At 44.1% G+C, this 27784-nt stretch overlaps 1 protein-coding gene across 2 annotated transcripts in view; it reads right to left on the bottom strand.

Moving 5' to 3' along the window:
- The window catches only part of LOC137374284 (BCLAF1 and THRAP3 family member 3-like), a 70614-nt gene extending 54782 nt beyond the window's left edge, over window positions 1-15832 (bottom strand). The window contains exons 1-2 of one of the 2 annotated variants that reach the window (XM_068040089.1): window positions 15683-15832; window positions 1493-1567 (exon numbers count right to left, since the gene is read on the bottom strand). In XM_068040089.1, coding sequence (XP_067896190.1) covers window positions 1493-1533 — 41 coding nt within the window. In that variant the 5' untranslated portion in view covers window positions 1534-1567; window positions 15683-15832. The remainder of the gene's footprint in view (window positions 1-1492; window positions 1568-15682) is intronic. The other variant, XM_068040088.1, reaches the window with a different exon arrangement.
- Window positions 15833-27784: the final 11952 nt, after the last annotated feature.

Below are 27784 nucleotides of genomic sequence, written 5' to 3'. Positions count from 1 at the left end.
TCAGGTTGAACCAGACTGTGCACAACCTGTGTCTTATTCAAATCTGAATTAAGCTTCTAACTGCCTCATAATGACAGCCTACGTCCAATTCTGTATTATTGAACTCTACCAATACCTACTACTGAAACTCTTCCATATCTTTGTCACCTCCAGATTCAGCTATCCCAATAATCTACTGAATGACCTATTATCCTGAAATGTCAGTTCATCTAAATAAAGTGCTGGTTGTATCTTATCTCATACTAAGCCCCAGCACCCCTGTCTTTGCTGAGCTACATTAGCTCCTGGTTTCCCAAGGCCTCTAATTTAAAATTTTTAACCTCGTGTTTTAAACATCGTCATGGCATCAAATCCTTATCTTCTCCAAACTTACAATCCTCCCTGAACACTCTGCTCCTCTGGCTCTGATCACTTTTGCACCTGCATATCCTTCGCCACACCACTGGCAACCATGCCTTCAGTCACCCAGGCTCGACACTCTGGAATTCCAACCTTCCTCTCCTCCTTTAAATATATCTTTCTTTGGGTCGGCATCTATTTTGTTTTGATTATGCTTCCGTGAAGCATCTGGGACCGTTTCCTACATTAATATCCCTAAATAAATACATGCTGCTGCAATAAATAAACAATTTTTCCTCTCTATCCTGAAAAACAAATGTCAGAATATAAAATGTGGAATAAAGTATGAGATTTAAAAGACAGTGACAAGCTTATTGTCAGAAGTATTTCATTAGAGTCCAACACATACAATATCTCAAAATTCTACTCATGAATATACAAAGCTTAATGGAAGCAAAATGTTATAGGATAAGCATTAAAAACAAAAAAAACAGAATGGGGATTACCCATAGCAAAACAATGTGTACGACACGTCCACTGTTATATTGAGCGCGGATTAGTCATATACATGGCTTTTGAACGGTTTCTACAGTGCTGCAGGATGGATGATGTCGCACACGTACAATCTAACTATTCAATTTATATTAACTTAAGTTTTCCCTCAGGCTGACTTGTTTACGAGTCACCCAGGCTACTCTAGGTTAAAAGTGAATGCAAATCCAACAGTACAGGTCCAGTCATCTCGCCAAACCACCCAATCATTTCAAGCAGGTGAAAATGTCCCTCTTTTCATACCAATACCATAATACTGCACAAACTAGAACTGTAAACACAATCCCTTCCAAAAAAAGACTGACCCTCAATAGGGGTTAATTCCAAATGGTCTCATACTACATACCAGATACTAGCTCCAATATGATCTGTAACACAAGAACGAACAATCCTCTTCACACAACTGATGTCAAACTTCACACATTTCATGAGATTTCTTTTTAATTTACAACAGAAATTCACCATCAAATTTTCCTGGATCTCTAACTTATTAGGACTATAGTACTAAAGCTCAATTATTTGCTTTACCAATCAGCTTTATAAATCCTTTTATAGGATTAGAGCTTAAAGAACACATTTTCAAAGTGTAGAATTCACTTACCTATGCTTCCATCTTGGGGATCTCGATCTTGATCGAACCATTGTGCCAGGCAATTAGGAGCCCTGTGAGTTGCGGCTGTGACAAATATACATACACACACACACATCAGAACTGCCAAATTATATTCACCAGGAACATTTCATAACCCTTACACAAATGATTATAACTGTATGAAGGTACCAATAAAACAAATTCTTTAATGCATTGCAGTCAGAACTTTTAGTTCCATGACCTCCATGTCAAGAACTGATTATTTTACCTTTTTGGACTGCTTAAAGCCATACTTTATGTAGCTAGAGTGGTGAGAAAATAAGTTTCAAACATAGGATTGGTCACCAGAAACCCTTTGTTCAAAAGATCAAGCAACCCACATTAATCATAGCCAGTTCTGCCCGAGTTGATTCTGATTGCTAAACATTTTCAAGGAAGATTTACAGTTTCACTGTTACAATAGGTATTTATAACTAGCCACTATGCATTTTAGGTGAAATAAGATATATTTGAAGTGCCAAACATCGATTAAGCAAGTATATGGCAAATCTGTCAATCAACTTCACAAGCCCTTTGAAATATTCATCAACATGGCTCACTTAATGATGTTCTGCCTGTGTACAGGATTAGGAATTTGAGCCACACAGCAGTAGAGGTTCCGCTCTTAGTAAGCTGACAGTCCTGAGGCAGTGCTGCACTGTCCTTCAAACGAGATGTTCCATTGGTTCTGGAGGTCAGAAAAAATCCCATAGCAGTACTAAAAAAAAAAGAGCAGTGCACGCTGCTAATGTGCAGGCCAACATTGCTCCTCAATCAGTTTCAAACAACAATGGATTAATTAGACATTAACCTCACTGTTACTTGCACACACTCGTGCTACAGAATGTTGCTTTGTAACACTGCATTTCAAAATGCAATTCATCTGACATTTGTCAATGCCAGATACTATATAAATGCAAAACTAGCGATCTCAGTTTACGTTGCAGGAAAAATCTGAATTAGGAGAAAAATTATTAAAAATTTTAAACGATTTTGTCACTTCTGAAAGGTATACACACAGAAGCCCAGTAAACTGTACGTGAAGATCAGAACATTTTTCTACTACCGGTCTGTATGTCACAATTCCCCTGCAATGCAGATGATTACTAAAAACATTTCTTGTTCTTTGATTATGTTGCAGCAATTCAGCTAGATATGTTTTCTTAAATATTCATGGTTAAGCCTCTCAGGTTCACTCACTCACAAGCCCGACATCATTTGCAGGATCGCAAGGAGCAGTTTCTCACTGCAACACTACCCAGTCTATTCAACAGATGCAGTACCACATTAAAAAAAAGTTGCAAAAACAAATAGGATAAATAGGCCAGTGAGCCTTCAAGTCTGCTTATTGGAACTAAAATCAATGCATACATCTTAAAGCATGGCAAGGAATTCCAGCTTTGCATCTTGACCAGGAGTTACTGCATCCATAATGCAAAAGGTACAGGCTCGTAGAACCATAGAAAAATTACAGAAGGAGGCCATTCAGCCCATTGCGTCTGCACCGGCCGGAAAATCTAGCTGCCCAATCTAATCCCACCTTCCAGCACCTGGTCCGTAGCCTTACAGCACTACATGAGCATGTCCAAGTACCTTTCAAATGAGTTGAGGGTTTCTGCCTCCACCACCATTCCTGGCAGTGAATTCCATAAACCCACCACCCTCAGGGCGAAAAAGTTTTTCCTCATGTCCCCTCTAATCCTTCTACCTTAAATCTATGCCCCCTGGTAACTGACCTCTCCGCTAGGGGAAACAGGTCCTTCCTGTCTACTCTATCTAAGCACTTCATAATTTTGTACACCTCAATCAAGTCACCCCTCAGCCTCCTCTGTTCCAAGGAAAACAACCCTAGCCTATCCAATCTTTTCTCATAGCTGCTACTTTCAAGCTCTGGCAACAAATCTCCACTGTACTCCCTCCAGAGCAATTATGTCGTTCCTGTAATGTGGTGACTAGAACTGTAGTCAATACTACAGCTGTGGTCTAACCAGCATTTTATACAGTTCCAGCATTGCATCCTTGCTTTTGTATTCTATACCTTGGCCAATAAAAGAAAGCATTCCATATGCCTTCTTCACCACTATCTATCTACCTGTCCTGCCACCTTCAAGGACCTGTGAACATGCACTCCAAGGTCACGCACTTCCTCTACCCCTCTCAATATCCTTCCGTTTATCGTGCATTCCTCACTCTGTTTGCCCTTTACCTCACACTTCTCAGGATTGAATTCCATTTGCCACTTTTCCACCCATTCAACCACTGATATCATTCTGGAGTCCACATCCTCTTGACTATCAACTACACGGCCAATTTTTGTGTCATCTGCAAATTTCCCAATCATGCTTCCCACATTTAAATCCAAATCATTAATATATACCACAAACAGCAAGAGCCCCAACACTGAGCCCTGTGGAACACCATTTTGAAACCCCTTTCCATTTGCAAAAAGATCCGTCGACTACTACACTTTGTTTCTGGTCACTCGGCCGATTTTGGATCCAACTTGCCACATTCCCCTGTATCTCATGGACTTTCATTTTTCTGACCAGTCTGCCATGCGGGACCTTGTTAAATGCCTGTAGTGCTCTTTTTTACAACAGGGCTTAGAAATTGTTCACATTACTTGTCTTATCATGTGGATCGGCGACCATAATCCAAACATACTCAAATCATGTCTGTTTTAGGCAATACAACCAATCCTGATATCAATACTCATCAACCAAGAGTCTGTTATACAGCAAAACAGCTGTTAGTACATTTTATAAACTAGGTCTCCATACATAATGCAAAGTTCCAAAGGATTTTAGATTGAAGTGGAGACTGAGTGAGACCAGCGGTGTTTAAAAAGAGCAGCAGCAGCGGGAAAGCAGACTGAGAGACCAGCGGTGTTTAAAAAGAGCAGCGACAGCGCGCCTGAGTTTTGAAAGGGGAAGCCAACAGTGACATCAGAGGAGAGCTGCAAGGTGATTGGTTGGTGAGTAGCAGCTGTTAGAGTATCTTAAAAAAGGGGTAAGCTTTTTTTGTTGAAAATAAAACCTTTGGAGATAAGGTGAGTACTACTAAACTGTTTTTTTTTTTTTAAAAGAATTTTAGATTGAAGTGGGTAGAACAAGGCCCCTAGTATAATTAGTATTTTTTAAATTCAGGGAGTAACTAATTAACCTAAGGGTAAGTCATGGCAGGAGAGCTCAGCCCCATGATATGCTCCTCCTGCGCTATGTGGGAAATCAGGGACGCTTCCAGTGTCCCTGGTGATCATGTGTGCAGGAAGTGTCTCCATCTGTAACTACTGACTACCAACATTATAGAGCTGGAGCTGTGGGTGGATTCACTGTGGAGCATCCACGATGCTGAGGACGTCGTGGATAGCACGTTTAGTGAGGTGGTCACACCACAGGTAATGGCTGCACAGGCATAAAAGAGATGGGTGACCACCAGGAGGAGTAGTAGGCGCAGGCAGGTAGTGCAGGAGTCCCCTGTGGCCATCCCCCTCTCAAACAGATATCCCACTTTGGATACTGTTGGGGGGGGGGAATGACTTCCCAGGGGAAAACAGCAACAGCCAAGTTCGTGGCACCACGGAGAGCTCTGCTGCACAGCAGGGCAGGAAAAGGGTTGTAAGAGCTGGAGTGATGGGGATTCTATCGTAAGGGGTGCAGATATGTGGCCGCAAACAAGACTCCAGGATGGTATGTTGCCTCCCTGGTGCTAGGGTCAAGGATGTCTCGGAGCAGCTGAAGGACATTCTGAAAGGGGTGGGTGAGAAGCCAGAGGTCATGGTCCATATTAGTACTAACAACATAGGCAGGAAAAGAGATGAGTTCCTGCAAAGTGAATATAGGGAGTTAGGCAGAAGGTTAAAAAGCAGGACCTCTAGGGTTGTAATCTCAGGATTACTCCTTGTGTCACGTGCTAGTGAGGGTAGGAATAGGAGGATTAGGCAAATGAATGCGAGGCTGAAGAGCTGGGTAGGTGGGAGGGCTTCAGCTACTTGGATCATTGGGATCTCTTCTGGTGCAGAGGTGACCTGTACAAGAAGGATGGGTTGCATCTAAACTGGAGGGGGACCAATATCCTTGCGGGGAGGTGTGCTAGCACTACTCGGGAGGGTTTAAACTAGTCATGCAGGGGGGTGGGACCCAAAGTAGTAGTCTCTCCAATGAGATAGTTGAGGCAAATGTAGAGGTTAAAGCAAGCAAGTCCAGTAGGCAGGCCAGGCAGGGGCAGGACAGGGAGCGTGGAAGGTCTGGTAGGCTAAACTGCATTTACTTTAATGCAAGAAGCCTTACAGGCAAGGCAGATGAACTCGGAGCATGGATCGGTACATGGGATTGTGATATTATAGCTATTACGGAAACGTGGTTGAGGGATGGGCAGGACTGGCAGCTCAATGTTCCAAAGTACCGATCTTTCCGGCGTGACAGAGGTGGAGGTGAGAGAGGACGGGGAGTTGCACTATTGATTAGGGAGGACATCACGGCAGTACTTAGAGAGGATATCTCGGGGGGAACATCCAGGGAGGCCATATGGGTAGAACTGAGAAAGAAGAAAGGGGTGATCACTTTGATGGGATTATACTATAGGCCCCCCAATAGCTAGAGGGAAGTGGAGGAGCATATATGTAGGGAAATCACAGATAGGTGTAGGAATTATAGGGTTGCAATAGTAGGTGATTTTAACTTCCCTAATATTGACTGGGACTGCCTTAGTGCTAAGGGATCAGATGGGGAAGAATTTGTTAAGTGTGGCCAGGATAGTTTTCTGAAGCAGTATGTGGATAGCTCGACTAGAGAAGGGGCTACACTCGACCTCCTCTTAGGAAATGAGGATGGGCAGGTGGTTGATGTGTCAGTGGGGGAGCACTTTGGGACCAGTGACCATAACTATTAGCTTCAAGATCGTTATGAAAAAGGATAGGACTGGTCCTCAGGTTGAAGTCCTAAATTTGGGGGGGGGGGTGGGGAGGCTAATTTTGATGGCATCAGACAGAAACTCTCAAAAGTTGAATGGGAGAGGCTGTTTACAGGTAAAGGGACGTCTGGCAAGTGGGAGGCTTTTAAAAGTGAGATAGGAAGAGTTCAGGGCCGGCACAGTGGCGCAGTGGTTAGCACCACAGCCTCACAGCGCCAGGGACCCGGGTTCGATTCTGGGTACTGCCTGTGTGGAGTTTGCAAGTTCTCCCTGTGTCAGCGTGGGTTTTCTCCGGGTGCTCCGGTTTCCTCCCACAAGCCAAAAGACTTGCAGGTTGGTAGGTAAATTGGCCATTATAAATTGTCACTAGTATAGGTAGGTGGTAGGGAAATATAGGGACAGGTGGGGATGTTTGGTAGGAATATGGGATTAGTGTAGGATTAGTATAAATGGGTGGTTGATGGTCGGCACAGACTCGGTGGGCCGAAGGGCCTGTTTCAGTGCTGTATCTCTAATCTAATCTAATGTAATGTTTCTGTTAGATTGAAGAGCAATGCTGGCAAGTTTAGGGAACCTTGGTTGAGGACGGATATTGAGGGTCTGGTCAGGACACAGGAGGCGGCATATGTCAGGTATAGGCAGCTGGGATCAAGCGAGTCCCCCGAGGAGTAAAGGGGATTTAGGAGTACACTTAGGAAGGAAATTAGGAGGGCAAAAAGGGGCCATGAGATTTCCCTGGCAGATAAGATAAAGGAGAATCCTAAAATATTCTATAAGTATATTAAGAGTAAAAGGGTAGCTAGGGAGAGAGTCGGTCCCCTTAAGGATTAGTGTGGCAATCTATGTGTGGAGCCACAGGAAATGGGCAAGGTCTTAAATTAATATTTCTCGTCCGTATTTACCGTGGAGGTCATGGAAGCTAGTGAGTTCAAGGGAGCAAATACCAATATCCTGGAGCATATCAACATTACAAAGGAGGTGGTGTTGAAGGTTTTGAAGCACATTAAGGTGGATAACTCCCCAGGGCCTGACCAGGTGTATCCTAGGATGCTATGGGAAGCAGGGGAGGAGATTGCTGGGGCCCTGGCAGAGATTTTTGTATCATCGTTAGCCACGGGTGAGGTACCGGAAGACTGGAGGATAGCTAATGTTGTGCCTTTATTTAAGAGGAGCAAGGATAAGCCAGGGAACTACAGGCCAGTGAGCCTTACATCAGTGGTGGGAAAGTTATTGGAAGGGATTCTGAGAGACAGGATTTATTTGCATTTGGAAAGGCATGGGCTGATTAGGAATAGTCAGCATGGCTTTGTACGTGGAAAATCATGTCGCACGAATCTGATTGAGTTTTTCGAGGTGGTGACCAATAGGATTGACGAGGGCAGGGCGATGGACGTGTGGAAGTGAGCAGAAAGGCATGGCACTATGCTTAATGGGAAATATAGCCAAGTTAGGAATAGTAGCTTTGCTGAGCTTTGATTTTAAGTGGCAGAAACCACAATGAGATAGTTAAAAGTAAAAGCTGAGAGTGTGAGATTGTGAAGATTAGCCGACACCGGTAATTGCAAAGACATCTGTTCTTTATGGCCTGATTGTGTGACTCCCTGTGGTTTGGAACAAATGGACTCCTGTGAATCAAATGATGTCCATCCCTGTGTGAGTGATAAGGAGTGCTAGGCCCCTCTTATCTTCGTGAACTGCCACTACTTGACGTAGCTGCATACTGCACGAAACACTCAGGAATGTACACCTAATAGAGATAGCAGGATGCGCCGCAATTACTTGTCACAAGGTAGAAACAGAACTCATGATCAATGTAGGGAGTGAGACCAGAATGTTTATTGATGATTCCTATGCTTTTGCTAATTAGCTTGCTTGTCCACTTTCTTCTATCTTGCTGGTACAAAACAATATTTTATTAGTAACAAGTATGTATTGAGAATGGAGTGTATTGTTAACCTCAGTAACAGATGTACTGCATGTCACCACGTGGGTGAAGTCAAATTGTACCGCACTGATTGGTTAAACAAGGAAGTGTAGCATGAATCTTAATGTATAAACAATAGTACCTGTATCAAAAACTTCACTTACTCTGGTGGATCCAACTGCTCCGGCGGAGTCAGTGTCGTTGTATTAGAGTAAGTCAGCCGGATAAATGCTCAAATAAAGTAATTGATTTTACCTACACATCCGACTCGGTATATTTACTGAACCAGGCTGCAGGCAAAAAGAACTCAGATTTACAGACGTTGTCTACATGGACTTTAGCAAGGCCTTTGACAAGATCCCACATGGTAGGCTGGTCCAGAAGGTTTGAACACATGGGATCCAGGGTGAGCTAACAAATTGGATACAAAATTGGCTTGGTGATAGGAGGCAGAGGGTGGTAGTGGAGGGTTGTTTTTCAGATTGGAGGCCGGTGACTCGTGGTGTGCCGCAGGGATCGGTGCTGGGCCCTCTGTTGTTTGTCATATATATTAATGACTTGGATGTGAATGCAAGGGGCATGATTAGTAATTTTGCAGATGACACCAAAATTGGTGGTATGGACAGTGAAGACGGTTGTCTAAAGCAACAACAGGATATAGATCAACTGGGAAAGTGGGCAAGGGATTGTCAAATGGATTTTAACGCAGACAAGTGTGAAGTGATCCATTTTGGGAAGTTAAACCAGGGCAGGACATAAACAGTGAATGGCAGAGCCCTGGGGAGTGTTGTTGAGCAGAGAGACCTTGGGGTGCAAGTACATAATTCCCTGAAAGTGGCAACACAGGTAGACAGGGTTGTGAAGAAGGTGTATGGCACGCTTGCCTTCATTGGCCGAGGCACATTGAGTACAAGAGTTGGGACGTCATGTTAGTGGTACATGACGTTGGTTAGGCCGCATTTGGAGTACTGTGTGAAGTTCTGGTTGCCGCACTACAGGAAAGATGTGATTAAGCTAGAGAGGGTGCAGAAAAGATTCACAAGGATGTTGCCTGGTTTGGAGGGCTTGAGTTATAAAGAGAGATTGGATAGGCTGGGTCTGTTTTCCCTGGAGCGAAAGAGGCTGAGAGGGGACATGATAGAGGTATATAAAATTATGACAGGAATAGATAGGGTAGATAGCCAGAGTCTCTCTCCCATGGTAGGGGTGACTAAAACTAGAGGGCATAGATTTAAGGTGAGAGGGAGGAGGTTTAAAGGGGATCAAAGGGGTAAATTCTTCATACAAAGAATAGTGGGTATCTGGAATGAGCTGCCTGAGGAGGTGGTGGAGGCAGTAACAGTAGCAACATTTAAGAGGCATCTGGACAGGTACTTGAATGAGCAAGGCATAGAGGGATATGGAATTAATGCAGGCAGATGGGATTAGCATAGATAGGCATCATAATGCTGCATGCCTTTATTTAAACCACTGCAACAAAAAAAACCCTTAGCAAATGTAATCACCTCTAAGTCTGCCAAATGATGCTTCACCTCCCGAAGGACGTGGATGAGCTTTCCGGACGTCGATGGTGGGCACTGAGGAAATGGCTTATTACCTGCACCAGATTCCACCCCCCCTCCCCCCCCCTTTACCCCCCTTCCACCCCCCCCCCCCCACCCCCGTCCCCTTCCCTGCTCCACCCTCTCAGCTCACCCCCTCACAACCCCGTCCCAGCCCGCCCCCCCCCTCGCACCATCTTCACCCCGCACCCCCTTCCCCTGCACCCCCCCCCTATCGGCATGGATGCGGTGGGCCGAAGGGCCTGTTTCTATGCTGTACGACTCTATGAAAGAAATTTCCCTCCACATTTTGCACTCTGAAAGGAGTGTTGCTTGTATAGAACAGAAAGCATTCCTACACTTATAATCTTTTGCTGGGATTATCGACTCTCAGACCAGATATGGACAAAGCTCTGGCAACTCTTGCCTAGCATTGTGCCATATCCCCAGTTTCAGAACAGCATCCCCTTGTATCAGGTACTTTTTATAACTCCCATGACACTGGAAATGTATTACCAAATAATGGACTGTTTTGTATTGAGACTAGAGTTGTGACTGCCAGTGTTCTTTCGACATCTATGCATCATCACCAGCAGAGAATTGAAAACTTGCATCTAGGTACTTCTGGCTGCATTCAAAGCCAGTGCTCGACATGAAAGGCTACTGTTTTAACCATCACCCGGTTCAACAGGCATTTAAGCCTTTTACATGATTTTAACTCTGTTACATGCTACAGACCATGTCAACGTATTCAAAAAAATATGCAACATCATCTGCTTGACTCTGGGAACTACTGGAACTCCTGTCTGGAGCTTCTAATCTCAGCTATGTTGTCGGAGAGTGTGTTACATAATGCCCCTAGTGGAAAGTAGGGGAAAAACAAATCAAAATTCCAGTCATCAGTGTCCAATTACAAATGGATGTGCAGATGGTGATAAATATTTATCAACTAACATTAACGACTTTTGCTCCAGTATAATTTCAGAGCTCAAATCCAAGTATATAAAATGAAACATCTGAACAGGGAGTTAGCATAGTCCTTTTGTTCATGCAATCCTGAATTCCAGCCAGCCCTAACAGTGAGGGTGATAGTCCACTGCTTCGATGGTCTGAAGGTGAGGCTTTGGGCAACCTCAATTAGTTTCTTTAGGCCCAGTGCTCAAAGGAATCGAAAAAGAATTATATTCAAGTTGCTTAAGCAGAGCAAGAATAATTTTTTTTCTGCACTCAGCACATTCTACATGACTTTGGCATTCTTGATTCTGACCCTAGTGGCATGTATTGCATTTCCCAGTGCTACCCAAACCCACAAGCACACAAATTGGCACAAAAAAGAATTAACTGTGCCAAGTGAAGATTTTCATTCAGATTACATTTTCTTTGAATGCTGTATTTCCTGAAGGAATAGAACATTCGTTATTTGACAGGCTTCAGGTTAAATGTTATTTAGTCATCCGCAAAATCCCTATTTGTCCTCGAGAAGGTGGTGGTGAGCTGCCTTCTTGAACCGTTGCATTCTGTGTGGTGTCAGTATACCCACAGCGCTGTGAGGGAGAGTTCCAGGATTCTGACCCAGCCACAGTGAAGGAATGGCAACATAGTTCCAAGTTAGGATAGTGTGTGGGGCTTGGAAGGAAACTAGCAGGTTCTGTTCCCATGCACATTTGCCATTTTCTTTCCAGGTGGTAAAGGTTGCAAATTTTGAAGCTTCTGTCAATGCTGTGTGGATCATTCCAGTTTTATTCTTATGCTTTGTCACAGCGGTTTGGTGCAACCGAGTGGCTTGCTACTTCATTTCAGAGAGCAGTTAAGAGTCAACCATGTAGGCCAGATCAGGTAAAGACAGCAGATTTTCTCCCCTAACGGACAGATGGGGTTTTATGACAATCCGGTAGTTTCCTGATCATCATTAATGAGACAAGCCTTTTAATCTAGGTTTAGTAACTAATTAAGAATTCCCAGCTGCTATAATGGAAATTTGAAATCATGTCTCTGGATCATTTGTCCTGTAACACAAACACTATGCTACTGTGCCCCACATGTGGCACATAACTGGGACTTGTATCTAGAAGGTAGAGGGTACTTTGATGAAAATGGAGTTAAGACATGTAGTTACATATAACATAGGGCGGCACAGTGGCGCAGTGGTTAGCACCGCAGCCTCACAGCTCCAGGGACCTGGGTTCGATTCCGGGTACTGCCTGTGTGGAGTTTGCAAGTTCTCCCTGTGTCTGCGTGGGTTTTCTCCGGGTGCTCCGGTTTCCTCCCACAAGCCAAAAGACTTGCAGGTTGATAGGTAAATTGGCCATTATAAATTGTCACTAGTATAGGTAGGGAAATATAGGGACAGGTGGGGATGTTTGGTAGGAATATGGGATTAGTATAAATGGGTGGTTGATGTTCGGCACAGACTCAGTGGGCCGAAGGGCCTGTTTCAGTGCTGTATATCTAATCTAATCTAATTCTACAGATTTGCAGCCCTTCAGAGTTTTAGTTAACTCATTAAAAAGAGAAATGGAAAAGGATTCCAAACTTGTATTAGCACACTGCTGGACTGAATGCAAAGTGCAAACAGAATGAAAAACCATACTGCAGGCAGCAGCTAACACACTGCCTCTCAGTAAGAAACTCTTTACATGTGAGATCTCCTCACTTGCCATTTTGTTGTTATAAACAGAATCACAAAATCCATCAGCCTACCATGACTGGAGGACACCAAAGGTAGAGAATGTTTGATTGACACTAAACTTTATCATTTGAATTATAGCTTTCAGTTGCTATTAGTTGTGCCTCCTTAAAGAGACACTTAGATTAGAGATACAGCACTGAAACACTTGTGGAACTATCGATTGATTGATGATACTCAGGAAATCCAGTGCCACTTTCATGAGTCTGTTCAAAAGGGAGCAGTAACAGCAGTCAGGAATGCTGACCCTTGTCACAGAAATAAAGCAAAGTCCATGGCTCAGCTGCACAGGAGGGGAGGAAGAAGAGTGGAAGAGCAATAGCGATAGGGGATTCAAGTCAGGAGATCAGACAGGCATTCTGTGGTAGTACTCGTGACTCTAGGATGCTGTGTTGCCTCGCTGGTGTCAGGGTCAAGGATGTCATGGAGCAGCAGCATAGATAGGAAGATGGATGAGGTCCTGAAAGCAGATTTTAGGGAGTTAGGAAGGAAATTAAAAAGCAGGACCTCCAAAGCAGAAATCTCAGGATTACTCCCAATGCCACGTGCCAGTGAGCATCGGAATAGGAGGATTTATCGAATACAGCAAAGGACGATGATGAAACTGATAAAGACAGGGAGAACAAAATATGAATGTAAGTGAGCAAAAAATATAAAAACAAACTGTAAAAGCTTCTATAGGTATGTAAAAAAAGAAAACGCTTGGCTAAGACAAATGTGGGTCCATTACAGGCAGAGTCAGGATAATTTATGAGGAAGAGAGAAATGGCAGAGAAGCCAAATGATTACTTTGCGTCTGTCTTCACTGAGGAAGATACAAGAAATCTCCCCAGAATTAGAGATCCAAGGGATTAGGGAGAATGAAGAATTGAAGGAAATTAATGGGGCTGAAGGTTGATAAGTCCCCAGGATCTGATATTTTACATCCCAGTGTTAAAAGTAGTAGCTATGGAGATAGCGGATGCATTGGTGATCATCTTCCAAAATTCTATAGATTCTGGAGCAATTCCTGCAAATGTTACCCCACTATTTAAGAAGGGAGGGAGAGAGAAAACAGGAAATTACAGACCTTACATCAGTCATTGGGAAAATGCTAGAATCTATTCTAAAAGATGTGGTAAATGGACACTTGGATCATAATGATCTGATTGGGCATAGTCAACATGGATTTATGAATAGGAAATCATGTTTGGCGAACCTGTTGTGGAGTTTTATTTGAGGATCTTACTAACAGAATTGATAAAGGGGAGTTGGTGGACGTGGTATACTTGGATTTTCAGAACGCTTTTGATAAAGTCCCCCACAGAAGGTTGCTTCGCAAAATTAAAGCACATGGGATAGGAGGTAATATATTGGCATGAATTAAGATTGGTTAACAGGCAAAAAGCAGAAAGTAGGAATAAATGGGTTGGCAGGCTGTGACTAGTGGGGTACCGCAGGGATCAGTGCCTGGGTCCCAGCTGTTCACAATACATATCAATGATTTGGATGTTGAGACCAAATGCAGTATTTCCAAGTTCGCAGATGACACAAAACTAGGTGGGAATGTGTGTTGTGAGGAAGATTCAAAGCAGCTTCAAGAATATTTGGACAGAGTTAGTGAGTTGGCAAGAACATGGCAGATGGAATATAATGTGGAAAAATGTAAGGATATCCACTTTGGTAGGAGGAACAGATGTGCAGAGTATTTCTTAAATGGTAAGAGATTAGAAAGTGTAGATGTGCAAAGGGACCTGGGTGCCCTTGTCAATCGGTCACTGAAAGCTAACATGCAGATGCAGCAAGCAATCAGGAATCAGGATGGCTAATGGTATGATAGCCTTTATCACAAGAGGACTTGAGTACAGGAGTAGTGAAGTCTTGCTTCAATTGTGTAGAACTTTGGTTGGACTGCACCTGGAGTACTGTGTGCAGTTTTGGTCCCCTTACCCTGTTGAAGGATATTCTTGCCATACAGGGAATGCAACGAAGGTTCACCAGACTTGTTCCCGGGATGGCGGGACTGTCCTATGAAGAGAGACTGGGGAAACTGGGCCTGTTTTCTTTAGAGTTTCAAAGAATAAGAGGTGATCTCATTGAAACTGACAAAATACTTAAACTGGATAAACAGAGTAGATGCAGCTAAGATGTTTCCCCTGGTTAGGGAGTCTAGAACCAGGGGACACAATTTCAAAATAAGGGGGAAGACATTTAGGACCGAGATGAGGAAAAGTTTCTTTAATCAGAGGGTTGTGAATCTTTGGAATTCTCTACCCCAAAGGGTTATGGAAGCTCAATCATTGAGTATGTTTAAAGCAGAGACTAACAGATTTCTAAATAGAAATGACATAAGGGGATATGAGGATACTGTGGGGAAAAAGGCATTGAAGTGGAAGATTAGCCATGATTGTATTGGATGGCGGGGCAGGCTCAATGAGCTGCATGGCCTCTTCCTGTTCCTATGTTCTAAACAGTTAGCCAGTTTAAAGCCCTAACTCTGAGAAGTTGTAAAAAGGTGACAAACATTGAATGACATTTAAATGTCCCACAAAGCAAAGGCATTAACAGGAAAGTGGGTCACTGACCCGAAACGTTAACTCTGCTTCTCTTTCCACAGATGCTGCCAGACCTGCTGAGTGATTCCAGCATTTCTTGTTTTTATTTCAAATTTCCAGCATCCGCAGTATTTTGCTTTTATTGTAATCCCATATGGTGCCAGGGTTAAACAGCTGTGGACAAAGAGGAAAGTCTTGCCGCAGGATCTTTGTGGGCAGATTCTTTGAGGTCAGCAGCGAGCACACTGGCTTCAGGCCAGAGGTAAGTTCAACTCAGTAGGCACTTTGAGCGCAGAGATTGAGATATTGGCCTCGCAGCTTCTGCAGGGGGCGGAGCCAGGGTCGCGCAGGCGCACGGCCAAGGACAGCTCGGGCTGCCGCGCAGACGCAGTCGCCAGGTGGACCGTTGACGAAAGGCACGGATTTAACGGTCGCCCCAAGTTATTTATATGAACTGCTCGCCTCCTCCTCCCCCCCCCCCGCCCCCCACTTCCTCCCGGTTACAATGCTCTCGGTATCTGTCTGCAGATACCATACTGTAACCCCTATGAAGCTGCAACGTACCGTGCGAGGCCCTGTGATTCTCCCGCTGAAGAAAGCAACCTCTTCGAACTCTTTCCTCCTCTCTGATTCCCCCAAGCGTCTCAGCATCTGCGCTTCGCGCCGGAAATTGCTCAAGCCCCAACCGCGACCTCTGACCTTCCTGCACCGACTTCCGGCTCCGCCGGCTCTACGCCTGCGCCCTCCGCCTGTCCACAGCCGGGCAGGTGCATGCGCCGAGTGGCTGAAACACTGCTCTCCGGGGGCGGGGGAGATCCTTTGTGTGGAATCTTTCACAAAATCCCGTCACTAAATGGGCATCGCTTTACAGGGACCATTCAGTGCATTTCTTCCTTAAGCTTTGCACACAAAGGAACATATATTGGCAGTTTCCACACACATTCCAGCCAAGAAAGATAGTAGACACCTTACTGCTGACGACTGCCTGTATGTCCTGCAGAACCAAAGGGTGACAGGTGGTGATTCAGGGGGCTATGACAATGTAGTGCTCATGTTACTGGATTAGGAATCCACAGAACACAAATTAAAATCTCACCATGACTTCAGGTTTTTAAAAAGTCTGGTGATTAAAAAGCTGGTACCAATAAAACTGGATTGTCAGAAAAATCCAACTGGTTCATTAATATTTCTGAGGGAAGGAAACCTGCTGTCCTTACCTGGTCTGGCCTTCATGTGATTCTAGTTCCACTCCAATGTGTCTATTGTCCTGCGAAGTGGCTTAGTGCCAGGGTTCCCAACTGGGGGTCCATGCCTTCTTCCATCACTGTCAGGTTCAGCCTGCAGATCAGCTCACCTCTGACCGATTGCTGTCACAGTTCGCACTACCTGACCATCCTGCCTGTCCCTCATGAGCCAGCAATTCATTTACAAAGTTCAATGTTAAAACTAAACTGTCAACAACATTTTTAATACAATCTTTCACTCTTTAGATCCAACAATAAAATGTTATTTGTGATATTCATGACCATTCTCTCTCCCAACACTTCTCCCCCATGCTCTGGATGGCAAGAACACACTGTCCAGTTTGGATTATCGATGGGTCTGGGGATAGCACGTTCAATAGAATGTGGGCTGCGATATTGAGACCACAAAGCAAGAAACCCAGAGCTCATTGCTAATGAAATATTCAGATGCAAACTACTTAGACCCCAGTAAGGGGCAACAGGAAGCTCCAGAGAGGGGAGAGCAAGTGGTGGGAATATCCTGAAGAATCTACACCCTCTTGCTCTAAAACTTGCCAAAAGCAGGACCCAATAACAGTCAGAAAGCAAAGATGGCTGGAAGCTATGGGTGGGGAGAATGAGCCCTGTTAATTGCTCGTGATTGGAGTTGCTTTCGATGGACTGAACAATGCAGGGGAAATAGCACCAGCCCACAAAATCAGTATCCGAGAGAAACACTGATCATTCACAAACATAGAAAAAAGGGAAACTAAAAAGAGAAGGAAAATGGTGAGTAGTTGTTCCAAACCTGCTGATGTGCTGGACGGAGGTTAGGAATGCCAGTGATTGCCCTGGAGCTAAGAGGCTGTTTGAATATTTCTGCTCTAAATACAGGCCTGGGGATCCGCAGTTTCTGCTGTTCCAACTGGGAATGGGTGATAAGTAGTTTAATAATGTCTGATAGAGTGGTGAAATAGGAGCTTACAAAAGATATTTGGACAAATACTTGAACTAGAAAAAATTGCAGGGATATGGGAGATATCAGGGACAGGAGAGGCTACAGAAGATGGCGAGGGCTCTGGGTATTGTAGACGGAGAGGATTGCAGATTTGGGAGACAGTGATATTCAGGCTTGGGCGAATAAGTGGCAAGTAATATTCGCTCCACTCAAGTGCCAGACAATGACCATGTCCAATGAGAGAGAATTAACCATCTCCCCTTGACATTCAATGGCATTACTATCACTATCAACATCCTGGGGGTTACCATTGACCAGAAATTGAACTGGACCTTTGATCAGAAGTGGTCACTGACTCTCTCCACAGACGCTGCCTGACCGGCTGAACATTTCCAGCACTTCTTTTATTTCAGATTTCCAGCATCCGCTGTATTTTGCTTTTATTTTATTACACTTCCTCACACCCTGCTTCCTGTAAAGACTCCATTCCATTTTCCCAGTTTCTCCATCTCATCTGTTCTGATGATGCAGCTTTCCACAACAGTGCTTCCAATATGTCTTCCTTTTTCCTCAACTGAGGATTCCCCCAGTGGTTGACAGGGTCCTCGACCGTGTCTGATTCATTTCCTGCACTTCTGCCCTCACCCCTTCCCCTCCCTCCCAGAACTGCAACAGGGTTCCCCTTGTCCTTACTTTCCACCCTACCAGCCTCCACATCCAAAGGATCAGCCTCTGCCAGAGTCATAGTTATACAGCACAGAAACAGGCCCTTTGGCCCATTGTGTCTGTGCCATTTCCACCACCTCCAGCATATCTCCACCAAACACTTCTTCCCTCCCCTCCCGTCAGAATTCTGAAGGAACCATTCTCTCTGCAACACCCCGGTCCATTCCTCCATCACCCACGGCAGCTTCCCATGCAATTGCAGGAGGTGTAATACCTGCCCTTTTACCTCCTCTCTCCTCACTATCCAAGGCCCCAAACACCCCTTCCAGGTTGTAGTATTAGGGTCTGAAAGGGTTAATGTTGAGAAAGTGTAAACACCTCTTACCATGATGATGTAAGAGATCACATGTAAGAGAGACTTGAAGATAGATGCAGCGTGGCTTCAGAGGAGTTACACAGACTGGTGTGAAGCTGTACATAGTTATAATGGAATAAAGGTTAACGTTCTAGTTACTCCAGACTAAAGAACCTCTCTAGGTTAGACTAAATAAGGTGGTAGTGTGCCAACTAAACATACAACATGGTGATCGGCAGTGAGATTGTGAACAACGATGGTTCTTACCATGCAACACCCAGAAGAAGAATTTGAAAAAATATTTTGAAAAGGGCTGACCTGGAAAAAGCGCCAAAACTGCAGCACTAGGGAAAGAGGCTGTGGGAAAGTTCCAGAGCTTCTCCGTGGATGAACGAGGCAGAGAGAGTAAGGGTATCAGCTTGTGGAAATCCGGTCCAGCGATCTCAGGCTTCAAGTCAGAGAACCAAGCAACGATCGAGGATATGGTGAGTGACCCTGAAAGAGGGAACGAAAATCCGTCCCTAACAGCACTAGACAGGCAGCACCGGGAAAGTCCTTAATGAGGGTGGATCCGTGGTCAGTGCCATTACACGTGTTGACCAGAGCGAGCGAGAATAAAACAAACAAACGAGGCTGCAAATACTCAATTCCCCAAAAGAAGGAAGTTAAATGAGTATAGCAGTAATGCTGTAAAACTGCATGTAAGGCCGGGAAGAATAAATCCAAAGTCTAGCGGAGAGATTTCACAGGGAGAAACAGTGACCATAACGGGACAAAAACAAGAAATGCTGGAATCACTCAGCAGGTCTGGCAGCATCTGTGGAAAGAGAAGCAGAGTTAACGTTTCGGGTCAGTGACCCTTCTTCGGAACCATAACGGGAGTCAGTGCGAGGCTGAAAAGAGTGAGAAACTTCCTATACTGGAGAGAAACTTTCAAAAGTGAAAGTAAACCAACTAGAAAGCAATGGATCTTAAAATCACAATACTCGAGAGATTTGGAAGGACCAAATTGAAGTCAAAATTGGTCATTCTAGCGAAAAAGATTTTTGAGGTACAGAATAACAGGGAATAAAAGGGACGGTAGCAACATGGATACAGAATTGGCTGAGTGACAGGAAAGAAAGAGCAATGATTAATGGATGTTTTTCGGGCTGGAGGAAGGTTTGTAGTGGAATTCCCCAGGGATCAGTATTGGGATCCTTACTTTTCCTGATATATATTATTGATCTAGACCGTGGCACAATTTCAAAGTTTGCAGATGATACAAAACTTGGAAGCATTACGAACTGTGAGAAGGATAGAGCAGAACTCCAAAAGGACATAGGCAAGTTGGTGGAGTGCGCAAACATGTGAAGTTCACTGCAGAGAAATGTGAACTGATTCATTTTGGTAGAACATGGAGAGACAATATAGGTACAATTCTGAAGGGGGAGCAGGAGCAGAGGGATCTGGGTGTATATGTGCATAAGTCATTGAAGGTATCAGGACAGGTTGAGAGAACGGTTAATAAAGCATACAGTATCCTGGGCTTTATTAACAGGGACATAGAGTACAAGAGAAAGGAGGTTATGTTGAACTTGTATAAGACACTAGTTCGGCCTCAGCTGGAGTACTGTATCCAGTTCTGGGCGCTGCACTTTAGGAAAGATGTGAAGGCACTGGAGAGAGTGCAGAAAAGATTCAATAGAATGGTTCCAGGAATGAGGAATTTCAGTTATGAAGATAGATTGGAGAAGGTAAGACTGTTTTCCTTGGAGAAGAGAAGGCCGAGAGGTGATTTGATAGAGGTATTCAAAATCATGAGGGGTCTGGACAGAGTAGATAGAGAGAAACTGTTCCCACTCGTGAAAGGATCGAAAACGAGAGGGCACAGATTTAAAGTAATGGGCAAGGGAATCAAAAGTGACATGAGGAAAAACATTTTCACGCAGCAAGTGGTTAAGGTCTGGAATGTGCTGCCTGAGAACGTGGTGGAGGAAGGTTCAATTGAAGCATTCAAAAGGGAATTAGACAGTTATATGAAAAGGAAGAATGTGCAGGGTTATGGGGAGAAGGCAGGGGAATGGAACTGAGTGAATTGCTCTTTGAGAGCGCTAGTGCAGACACGATGGGCCAAAAGGCCTCCTTCTGCGCTGTAACAATTCTGTGAATAGCTTCTAAATTAGATAGCCAGTCTGAACCAGAGCAAGTTATATCATTGCTGTATTCCATTGGGGCAATAGCAGACGATATTATTGCAAGACAAGACATTAATGAAACATCTGTCAAATCTGAAGTTTTAAAAGTCTATGATAGTTATTTCAACCTACAGAGTAATAAGATTCTAGAAACAGCAAGATTAACAGAAGGGTCCAGAGACCAGGTGAAACAGTTGATGCTTTTATGACCTTTAATGGACTACCTTAAGGATATGAATATGGAAACATAAAAGCAGAATTAATAAGAGACTGCATTGTAGTAGGTATTGCTGATGAATCCCTATCAGATTTATTGCACAAAGACCTCACCCTGGACAAAGCTATTCAGTTAGAGAGATAAGCAGAGGTCCAGAAGAACAAAAGAGCAATCCTGAGAGATAAAGAAAGATCTTGTTTCGGGAAACCGTACAATTCCTCAATCAGGAGGCACCAGAAAAGTAAGTATACTGGAATGGGGAGGGAAACACAAGATGCCATTAAACCCTGCCAGTGATGTGCTGCCAAAAATACCCACAGGTGCGAACAGTGTCCTGCAAACAAAGCAAAATGCTTCCACTGTAAGAAAATGGGGCATTTTGGGAAAATATGCCAAAGAAAAATCTCTATTCCCATAAGTTCAAAGAAAATGTCCTCAAGCATAGAGTGATCAACCAAGTTAAATAACCTCCATCAGGAGAGCAGTCAAAAAACTTTCTTGGTGAGATCAATGATCCTAATCAGGCATTTTGACCTGCAGATATAAGTCAACGAACATATCACTAATTTTAAACAGGATACTGGAGCAAGTGTAAAGGTTTTATCAGACAAAGAGTCGTGGTTATCAACACATTATCTACAACCAACAGAAACTCAGTTACACAGTCTAGGAGGGGTTGAACTGAAAGTCAAGGAAAAGCTACAGGCAACACTCCAGCACAGGGGAAAGCAGATATTAGAAACATTGTATGTTCTACGGAATCAGGAATTCTCTCTCTCTCTCAAGTAGAAGAACTTGTATTGACCTTCATCTTATAAAGAAAGTGGAAGAAGTTAAGCAACAAGAATCGAGGAGTCACTTTCAAAAAGACTTTCCAAAATTATTTACTGGTCTGGGAAGACTGAAGACCGAATATAGTTTTACTTTGCGAAAAGATGCTAAACCAGTTTGGCTCTTCACGTCTAGGAAGATACCACACCTACTAATGAAGCAAGCCCAACATCAATGAGAAGACAGGACCAAAATGGGTGTCAATTCTCCTGTCACTGAACCTACCGAGTGATGTTCAGGAATGGTTCCAGTTCCTAAACCTAAAGGTGATCTTCACATTTATGTAGACTTAAGTTAAGGCTGTGGCACGAGAAGTTCATCCCATGTCCTCAGTGGACAAAAGCTTGGCAAAGTTATCCAAAAGTACCGTCTTCATGAAGCTTGATGTGAATAGTGGCTTTTGGCAAGTTCCATTGGACAAGAAGTCAAGGTTTAGTTTAGAGATACAGCACTGAAACAGGCCCTTCGGCCCACCCAGTCTGTGCCGACCATCAACCACCCATTTATACTAACCCTACACTAATTCCATATTCCTACCACATCCCCACCTGTCTCTATATTTCCCTACCACCTACCTATACTAGGGGCAATTGCTAAATGGCCAATTTACCTTCCAACCTGCAAGTCTTTGGCATGTGGGAGGAAACCGGAACACCCGGAGGAAACCCACGCAGACACGGAGAACTTGCAAACTCCACACAGGCAGTACCCAGAATTGAACCCGGGTCGCTGGAGCTGTGAGGCTGCAGTGCTAACCACTGCGCCACTGTGCCACCCTTCATTACCCCATTTGGAAGATTTTGTCATCAGCTTCGAAAATATTCCTAAAAACTACAAGGCCTTAAAGGTGCAATATGCTATATAGATGACATCTTAGTTCATAGTCCATTAAAGAATAAGACCTGAGGGTTAGAGCAGTTTTGAATCATCTGCAAGACAAAGGTCAAACACTTAATGAGAAGTGCGAGTTTTCAAAAAAGTCCATCCGTTTTTTTACGACACATTGTCAGCAGTATACTGGCAGATCGACAAAAGACAAGAGCCAGTCGTGAATTCCCACTTCTGGCCACTTCAACGATTCCTTGGTATGGCCAATCAGTTGGCCAAATTGTTACCTAACCTAGCGCAAGTTACTGAGCCTTTGCAACAACAATTAAAGAAAGTTCGAGCATGGTGTTAGATACACATCATGAGCAATCATTTCAAAGATCAAGCAGATGCTGATTTCGCTGGATATCTTAATGCACTATAACCCCTCACTACCGACAGCAGACATCTCATCTATAGGGATAGGGGCAGTCCTTTTCCAAGAACACCCAAATGGAAGTTCATTAAGTACCATGAGCATTATCTGACACTGAGACGATGTATGCCGCCATAAAGATGCTCTTGCAGTCACGTGGGCTTGTGAGAAGTTCTCAGATTATATTATCGGTTTAAAGATTGTTATTGAGACAGACCACAAAGCCCTAGTTTCCTTACTTGATGAAAAGGAACTCGCTAGAATGCCTCTGCAAATCCAGAGCTTCCAGTTGAAGCTAATGAGATTCATGTATGAAACGGTGCACGCACAGGGCAAGCTGCAAATGACAGCAGATGCATTATCCAGAGCTACTGTCGAACATCCTACACAGCAGGATGTTAATTTTATTAATGAGGTTGAGTCATATTCTCAGTTCACTGCATCACAATGACTGGCAAGTTCGAAAAAGCTCTGAGAAATTAATCATGCTCAGATGCAAGATGAGGAATGCAGCTAAAGTCACCAATATTGCACACAAGACTGGTCACAGCAGTGTCCCAGTGGTAAGAGGATGAAAATCTCCTTCAGACACAGAAGATACTTTACTATTATGGATGATTTACTGGTATCTGATTGGGGGTTGATGATTCCAGACTCACTCTGGGTAGACATCTTAGAGAAAATACATCAGGGTCAAATGGATACAACGAAATGTAGAGCACGGGCTCAGGCCTCCGTGTGGTGGCCAGGAATATCGAAAGATAAAGAAGAAATGATTTCTAATTGCCAGGTATGCGCAGTGCACAGACAGGATCAGAGGGAACCCCTTATCTCAAGCCAATTCCCAACCAGACCGTGGGAACTTCTAGTGATGCAGCTATTCATTTTCAATGGAAAATCCTACCTGATTGTCAGTGACTAGTTTTCAAAGTGGATCAAGGTCAAACATTTGGACACAACGACAACTGAAGCAGTCATTCAAGTGTTACAGGAAATCTTTACAACACATGGTATACCTGACCGGATAGTATCCAATAACGGACCACAATTTGTCAAACTACACGCACTTTACGGAAAACTGGATTTGTACATTTTACAAGCTCCCCTAAATATCTTCAATCTAGCAGAGAAGCTGAGCAAGCAGTCAGAACTATCAAAGCACTATTAAAGAAAAATCAAGATTTTCAAACAGCACTCCTAAACTACTCCATTGTTATGTAGATTTGCACCATCAGAACTGTTGACGGGAAGGAAGCTTAGAACACAACTTCCTTTCCAACCTAAAAGGTTACTTCCAGGGTTCCAAATCCAGAATCAGAGTTCAAGACAGAGAAAAGTCTTACAGAAGGCAAGACTATGATTATAACAGGAAATACCATACCAGGAACCTACTGAAGTTGACAGAAGGACAAAAGGTATGGGTAGAGACCAAAGCAGAGAAGCAGTAATCGTCCAGAGACAGGAGAATTAAGAGATCTTATTTAGTACAAACTTCAGAAGGTATTATAAGAAACAGAAGGAATCTTATTTCTATTCATCAAAGTCAGTCATACATTTGGACAAATCAGATGTTGAATCTGAAATTCAGAAAGCACCAGATACTACAAACCTCAATGAAGGCCGTCCAAGTCAAGAAACAAGAGTTCAGAGAAAGAATACTGATTTCCGAGTCTGACAACACCACGATCAGGGAGAGGTGCTAAATGAGTACCTTGCATCAGTATTCACCAAAGAGAAGGACTTGGTGGATGATGAGCCTAGGGAAGGGAGTGCAGATAGTCTCAGTCATCTCATTATCAAAAAGGTGGTGGTGTTGGGTGTCATACAAAGTATTAAGGTAGATAAGTCCCCAGGGCCTGATGGGATCTACCCTAGAATACTGAGGGAGGCAAGGGAGGAAATTGCTGGGGCCTTGACAGAAATCTTTGCATCCTCATTGGCTACAGGTGAGGTCCCAGAGGACTGGAGAATAGCCAATGTTGTTCCTTTGTTTAAGAAGGGTGGCAAGGATAATCCAGGAAATTATAGGCCGGTGAGCCTTACGTCAGTGGTAGGGAAACTATTAGAGAGGATTATTCAGGACAGGATTTACTCCCATTTGGAAACAAACGAAGTAATTAGCGAGAGACAGCATGGTTTTGTGAAGGGGAGGTCGTGTCTTACTAATTTGATTGAGTTTTTTGAGGAAGTGACGAAGATGATTGATGAAGGAAGGGCAGTGGATGTTATCTATATGGACTTTAGTAAAGCCTTTGACAAGGTCCCGCATGGCAGACTGGTACAAAATGTGAAGTCACACGGGATCAGAGGTGAGCTGGCAAGATGGATACAGAACTGGCTCGGTCATAGAAGACAGAGGGTATCAGTGGATGGGTGTTTTTCTGAATGGAGGTGTTCCGCAGGGATCAGTGCTGGGACCTTTGCTGTTTGTAGTATACATAAATGATTTGGAGGAAAATGTAGCTGGTCTGATTAGTAAGTTTGCGGACGACACAAAGGTTGGTGGAGTTGCGGATAATGATGAGGATTGTCAGAGGATACAGCAGGATATCGATCGGTTGGAGACTTGGGCGGAGAAATGGCAGATGGAGTTTAATCCGGACAAATGTGAGGTAATGCATTTTGGAAGGTCTAATGCAGGTGGGAGGTATACAGTAAATGGCAGAACCCTTAGGAGTATTGACAGGCAGAGAGATCTGGGCGTACAGGTCCACAGGTCACTGAAAGTGGCAACGCAGGTGGATAAGGTAGTCAAGAAGGCATACGGCATGCTTGCCTTCATCGGTTGGGGCACAGAGTATAAAAATTGGCAAGTCATGTTGCAGCTGGACAGAACCTTAGTTAGGCCACACTTAGAATATTGCATGCAATTCTGGTCGCCACACTACCAGAAGGACGTGGAGGCTTTGGAGAGGGTACAGAGGAGGTTTACCAGGATGTTGCCTGGTCTGGAGGGCATTAGCTATGAGGAGAGGTTGGAAAAACTCGGATTGTTTTCACTGGAACGACGGAGGTGGAGGGGCGACATGATAGAGGTTTACAAAGTTATGAGTGGCATGGACAGAGTGGATAGTCAGAAGCTTTTTCCCAGGGTGGAAGAGTCAGTTACTAGGGGACATAGGTTTAAGGTGCGAGGGGCAAAGTTCAGAGGGGATGTGCGAGGCAAGTTTTTTTTTTACACAGAGGGCGGAGTGTGCCTGGAACTTGCTGCCAGGGGAGGTGGTGGAAGCAGATACGATAGCGACGTTTAAGAGACATCTTGACAAATACATGAATAGGAAGGGAATAGAGGGATATGGGCCCTGGAAGTGCAGAAGGTGTTAGTTTAGGCAGGAATCAAGATCGGTGCAGGCTTGGAGGGCCGAATGGCCTGTTCCTGTGCTGTACTGTTCTTTGTTTGTTCTAGTTGTGAAGCCTCCTGACAGATTGTGATAGCAGAGAGTTGGGGGGATGGGCTAGTACGTAAAAATGCGTGTACACATATATATATAATTTGGATAAAGATTTGGGGGAAAGGATGCAATATAAAGGTCTGAAAGGGTTAATGTTGAGAAATTGTAATAAATATCTCCTACCATGATGTAAGAAATCACATAGGAGAGAAACTTAAAATGTAGCATGGCTTCAGAGCAGTCATACAGACTGGTGTGAATCTTTACATAGTTACAATGTAAAAAATGTTTATGTTCTAAGTACTCAAGTCGAAGGAATCTCTCTAAGCTAGCCTAACTAAGCATATTAAGGTGGCAGCATACCAACAAAACCACAGGTGAAGCAGCCATTTACTGGTACTTCTTTCAATTTAGTGTCCTGTATTCGCCGTTCACAATGGTCCACAAGCATTACCCCAAGCTTCCAGTTGCTTGCCATTTTAACTCACTGCCTTGCTCTCACGCTCACATTTCTGTCCTCTGTCTGCTGTGGTGTTCCAGTGAAGCTCAATGCAAACTCGAGGAACAGCACCTTATTAACGTGCTGACTGGACAAATGCCTGTCATTTCATCTCTCCCACCCTCCGGCCTATCACAGGCCTTCCCTTTTCTTCTCCGCCATTTCACTTGCTCAAAACCTATTCCATTTCTGATGAAGGATCACTGAGCTGAAACATTAACTCTGTTTCTCTCTCCACAAATGTTGCCTGAATATTTACAGCACTTTCTGCTTTTATTTCCGATTTCCAGCAGTATTTTGCTTTTATTTTACGCGGATTTTAACGGTCGACCGGTGTTATTTATATGAGCTGCTCCCCTCCCCCCCCCCCCAACTTCCTCCCGGTTCCAATGCTCTCGGTATCTGTCTGCAGATACCATACTGTAACCCCTATGAAGCTGCAACGTACCGTGCGAGGCCCTGTGATTCTCCCGCTGAAGAAAGCAACCTCTTCGAACTCTTTCCTCCTCTCTGATTCCCCCAAGCGTCTCAGCATCTGCGCTTCGCGCCGGAAATTGCTAAAGCCCCAACCGCGACCTCTGACCTTCCTGCACCGACTTCCGCTCCGCCGGCTCTACGCCTGCGCCCTCCGCCTGTCCACAGCCGGGCAGGTGCATGCGCCGAGTGGCTGAAACACTGCTCTCCGGGGGCGGGGGAGATCCTTTGTGTGGAATCTTTCACAAAATCCCGTCACTAAATGGGCATCGCTTTACAGGGACCATTCAGTGCATTTCTTCCTTAAGCTTTGCACACAAAGGAACATATATTGGCAGTTTCCACACACATTCCAGCCAAGAAAGATAGTAGACACCTTACTGCTGACGACTGCCTGTATGTCCTGCAGAACCAAAGGGTGACAGGTGGTGATTCAGGGGGCTATGACAATGTAGTGCTCATGTTACTGGACTAGGAATCCACAGAACACAAATTAAAATCTCACCATGACTTCAGGTTTTTAAAAAGTCTGGTGATTAAAAAGCTGGTACCAATAAAACTGGATTGTCAGAAAAATCCAACTGGTTCATTAATATTTCTGAGGGAAGGAAACCTGCTGTCCTTACCTGGT

This window comes from Heterodontus francisci, chromosome 10 (genome assembly GCF_036365525.1).
Source record: "Heterodontus francisci isolate sHetFra1 chromosome 10, sHetFra1.hap1, whole genome shotgun sequence".
NCBI classification, from domain to species: Eukaryota; Metazoa; Chordata; class Chondrichthyes; order Heterodontiformes; family Heterodontidae; genus Heterodontus; species Heterodontus francisci.
Note: the sequence above shows the minus strand (reverse complement) of the source record. Positions and strands in the feature narration are given on the sequence as shown.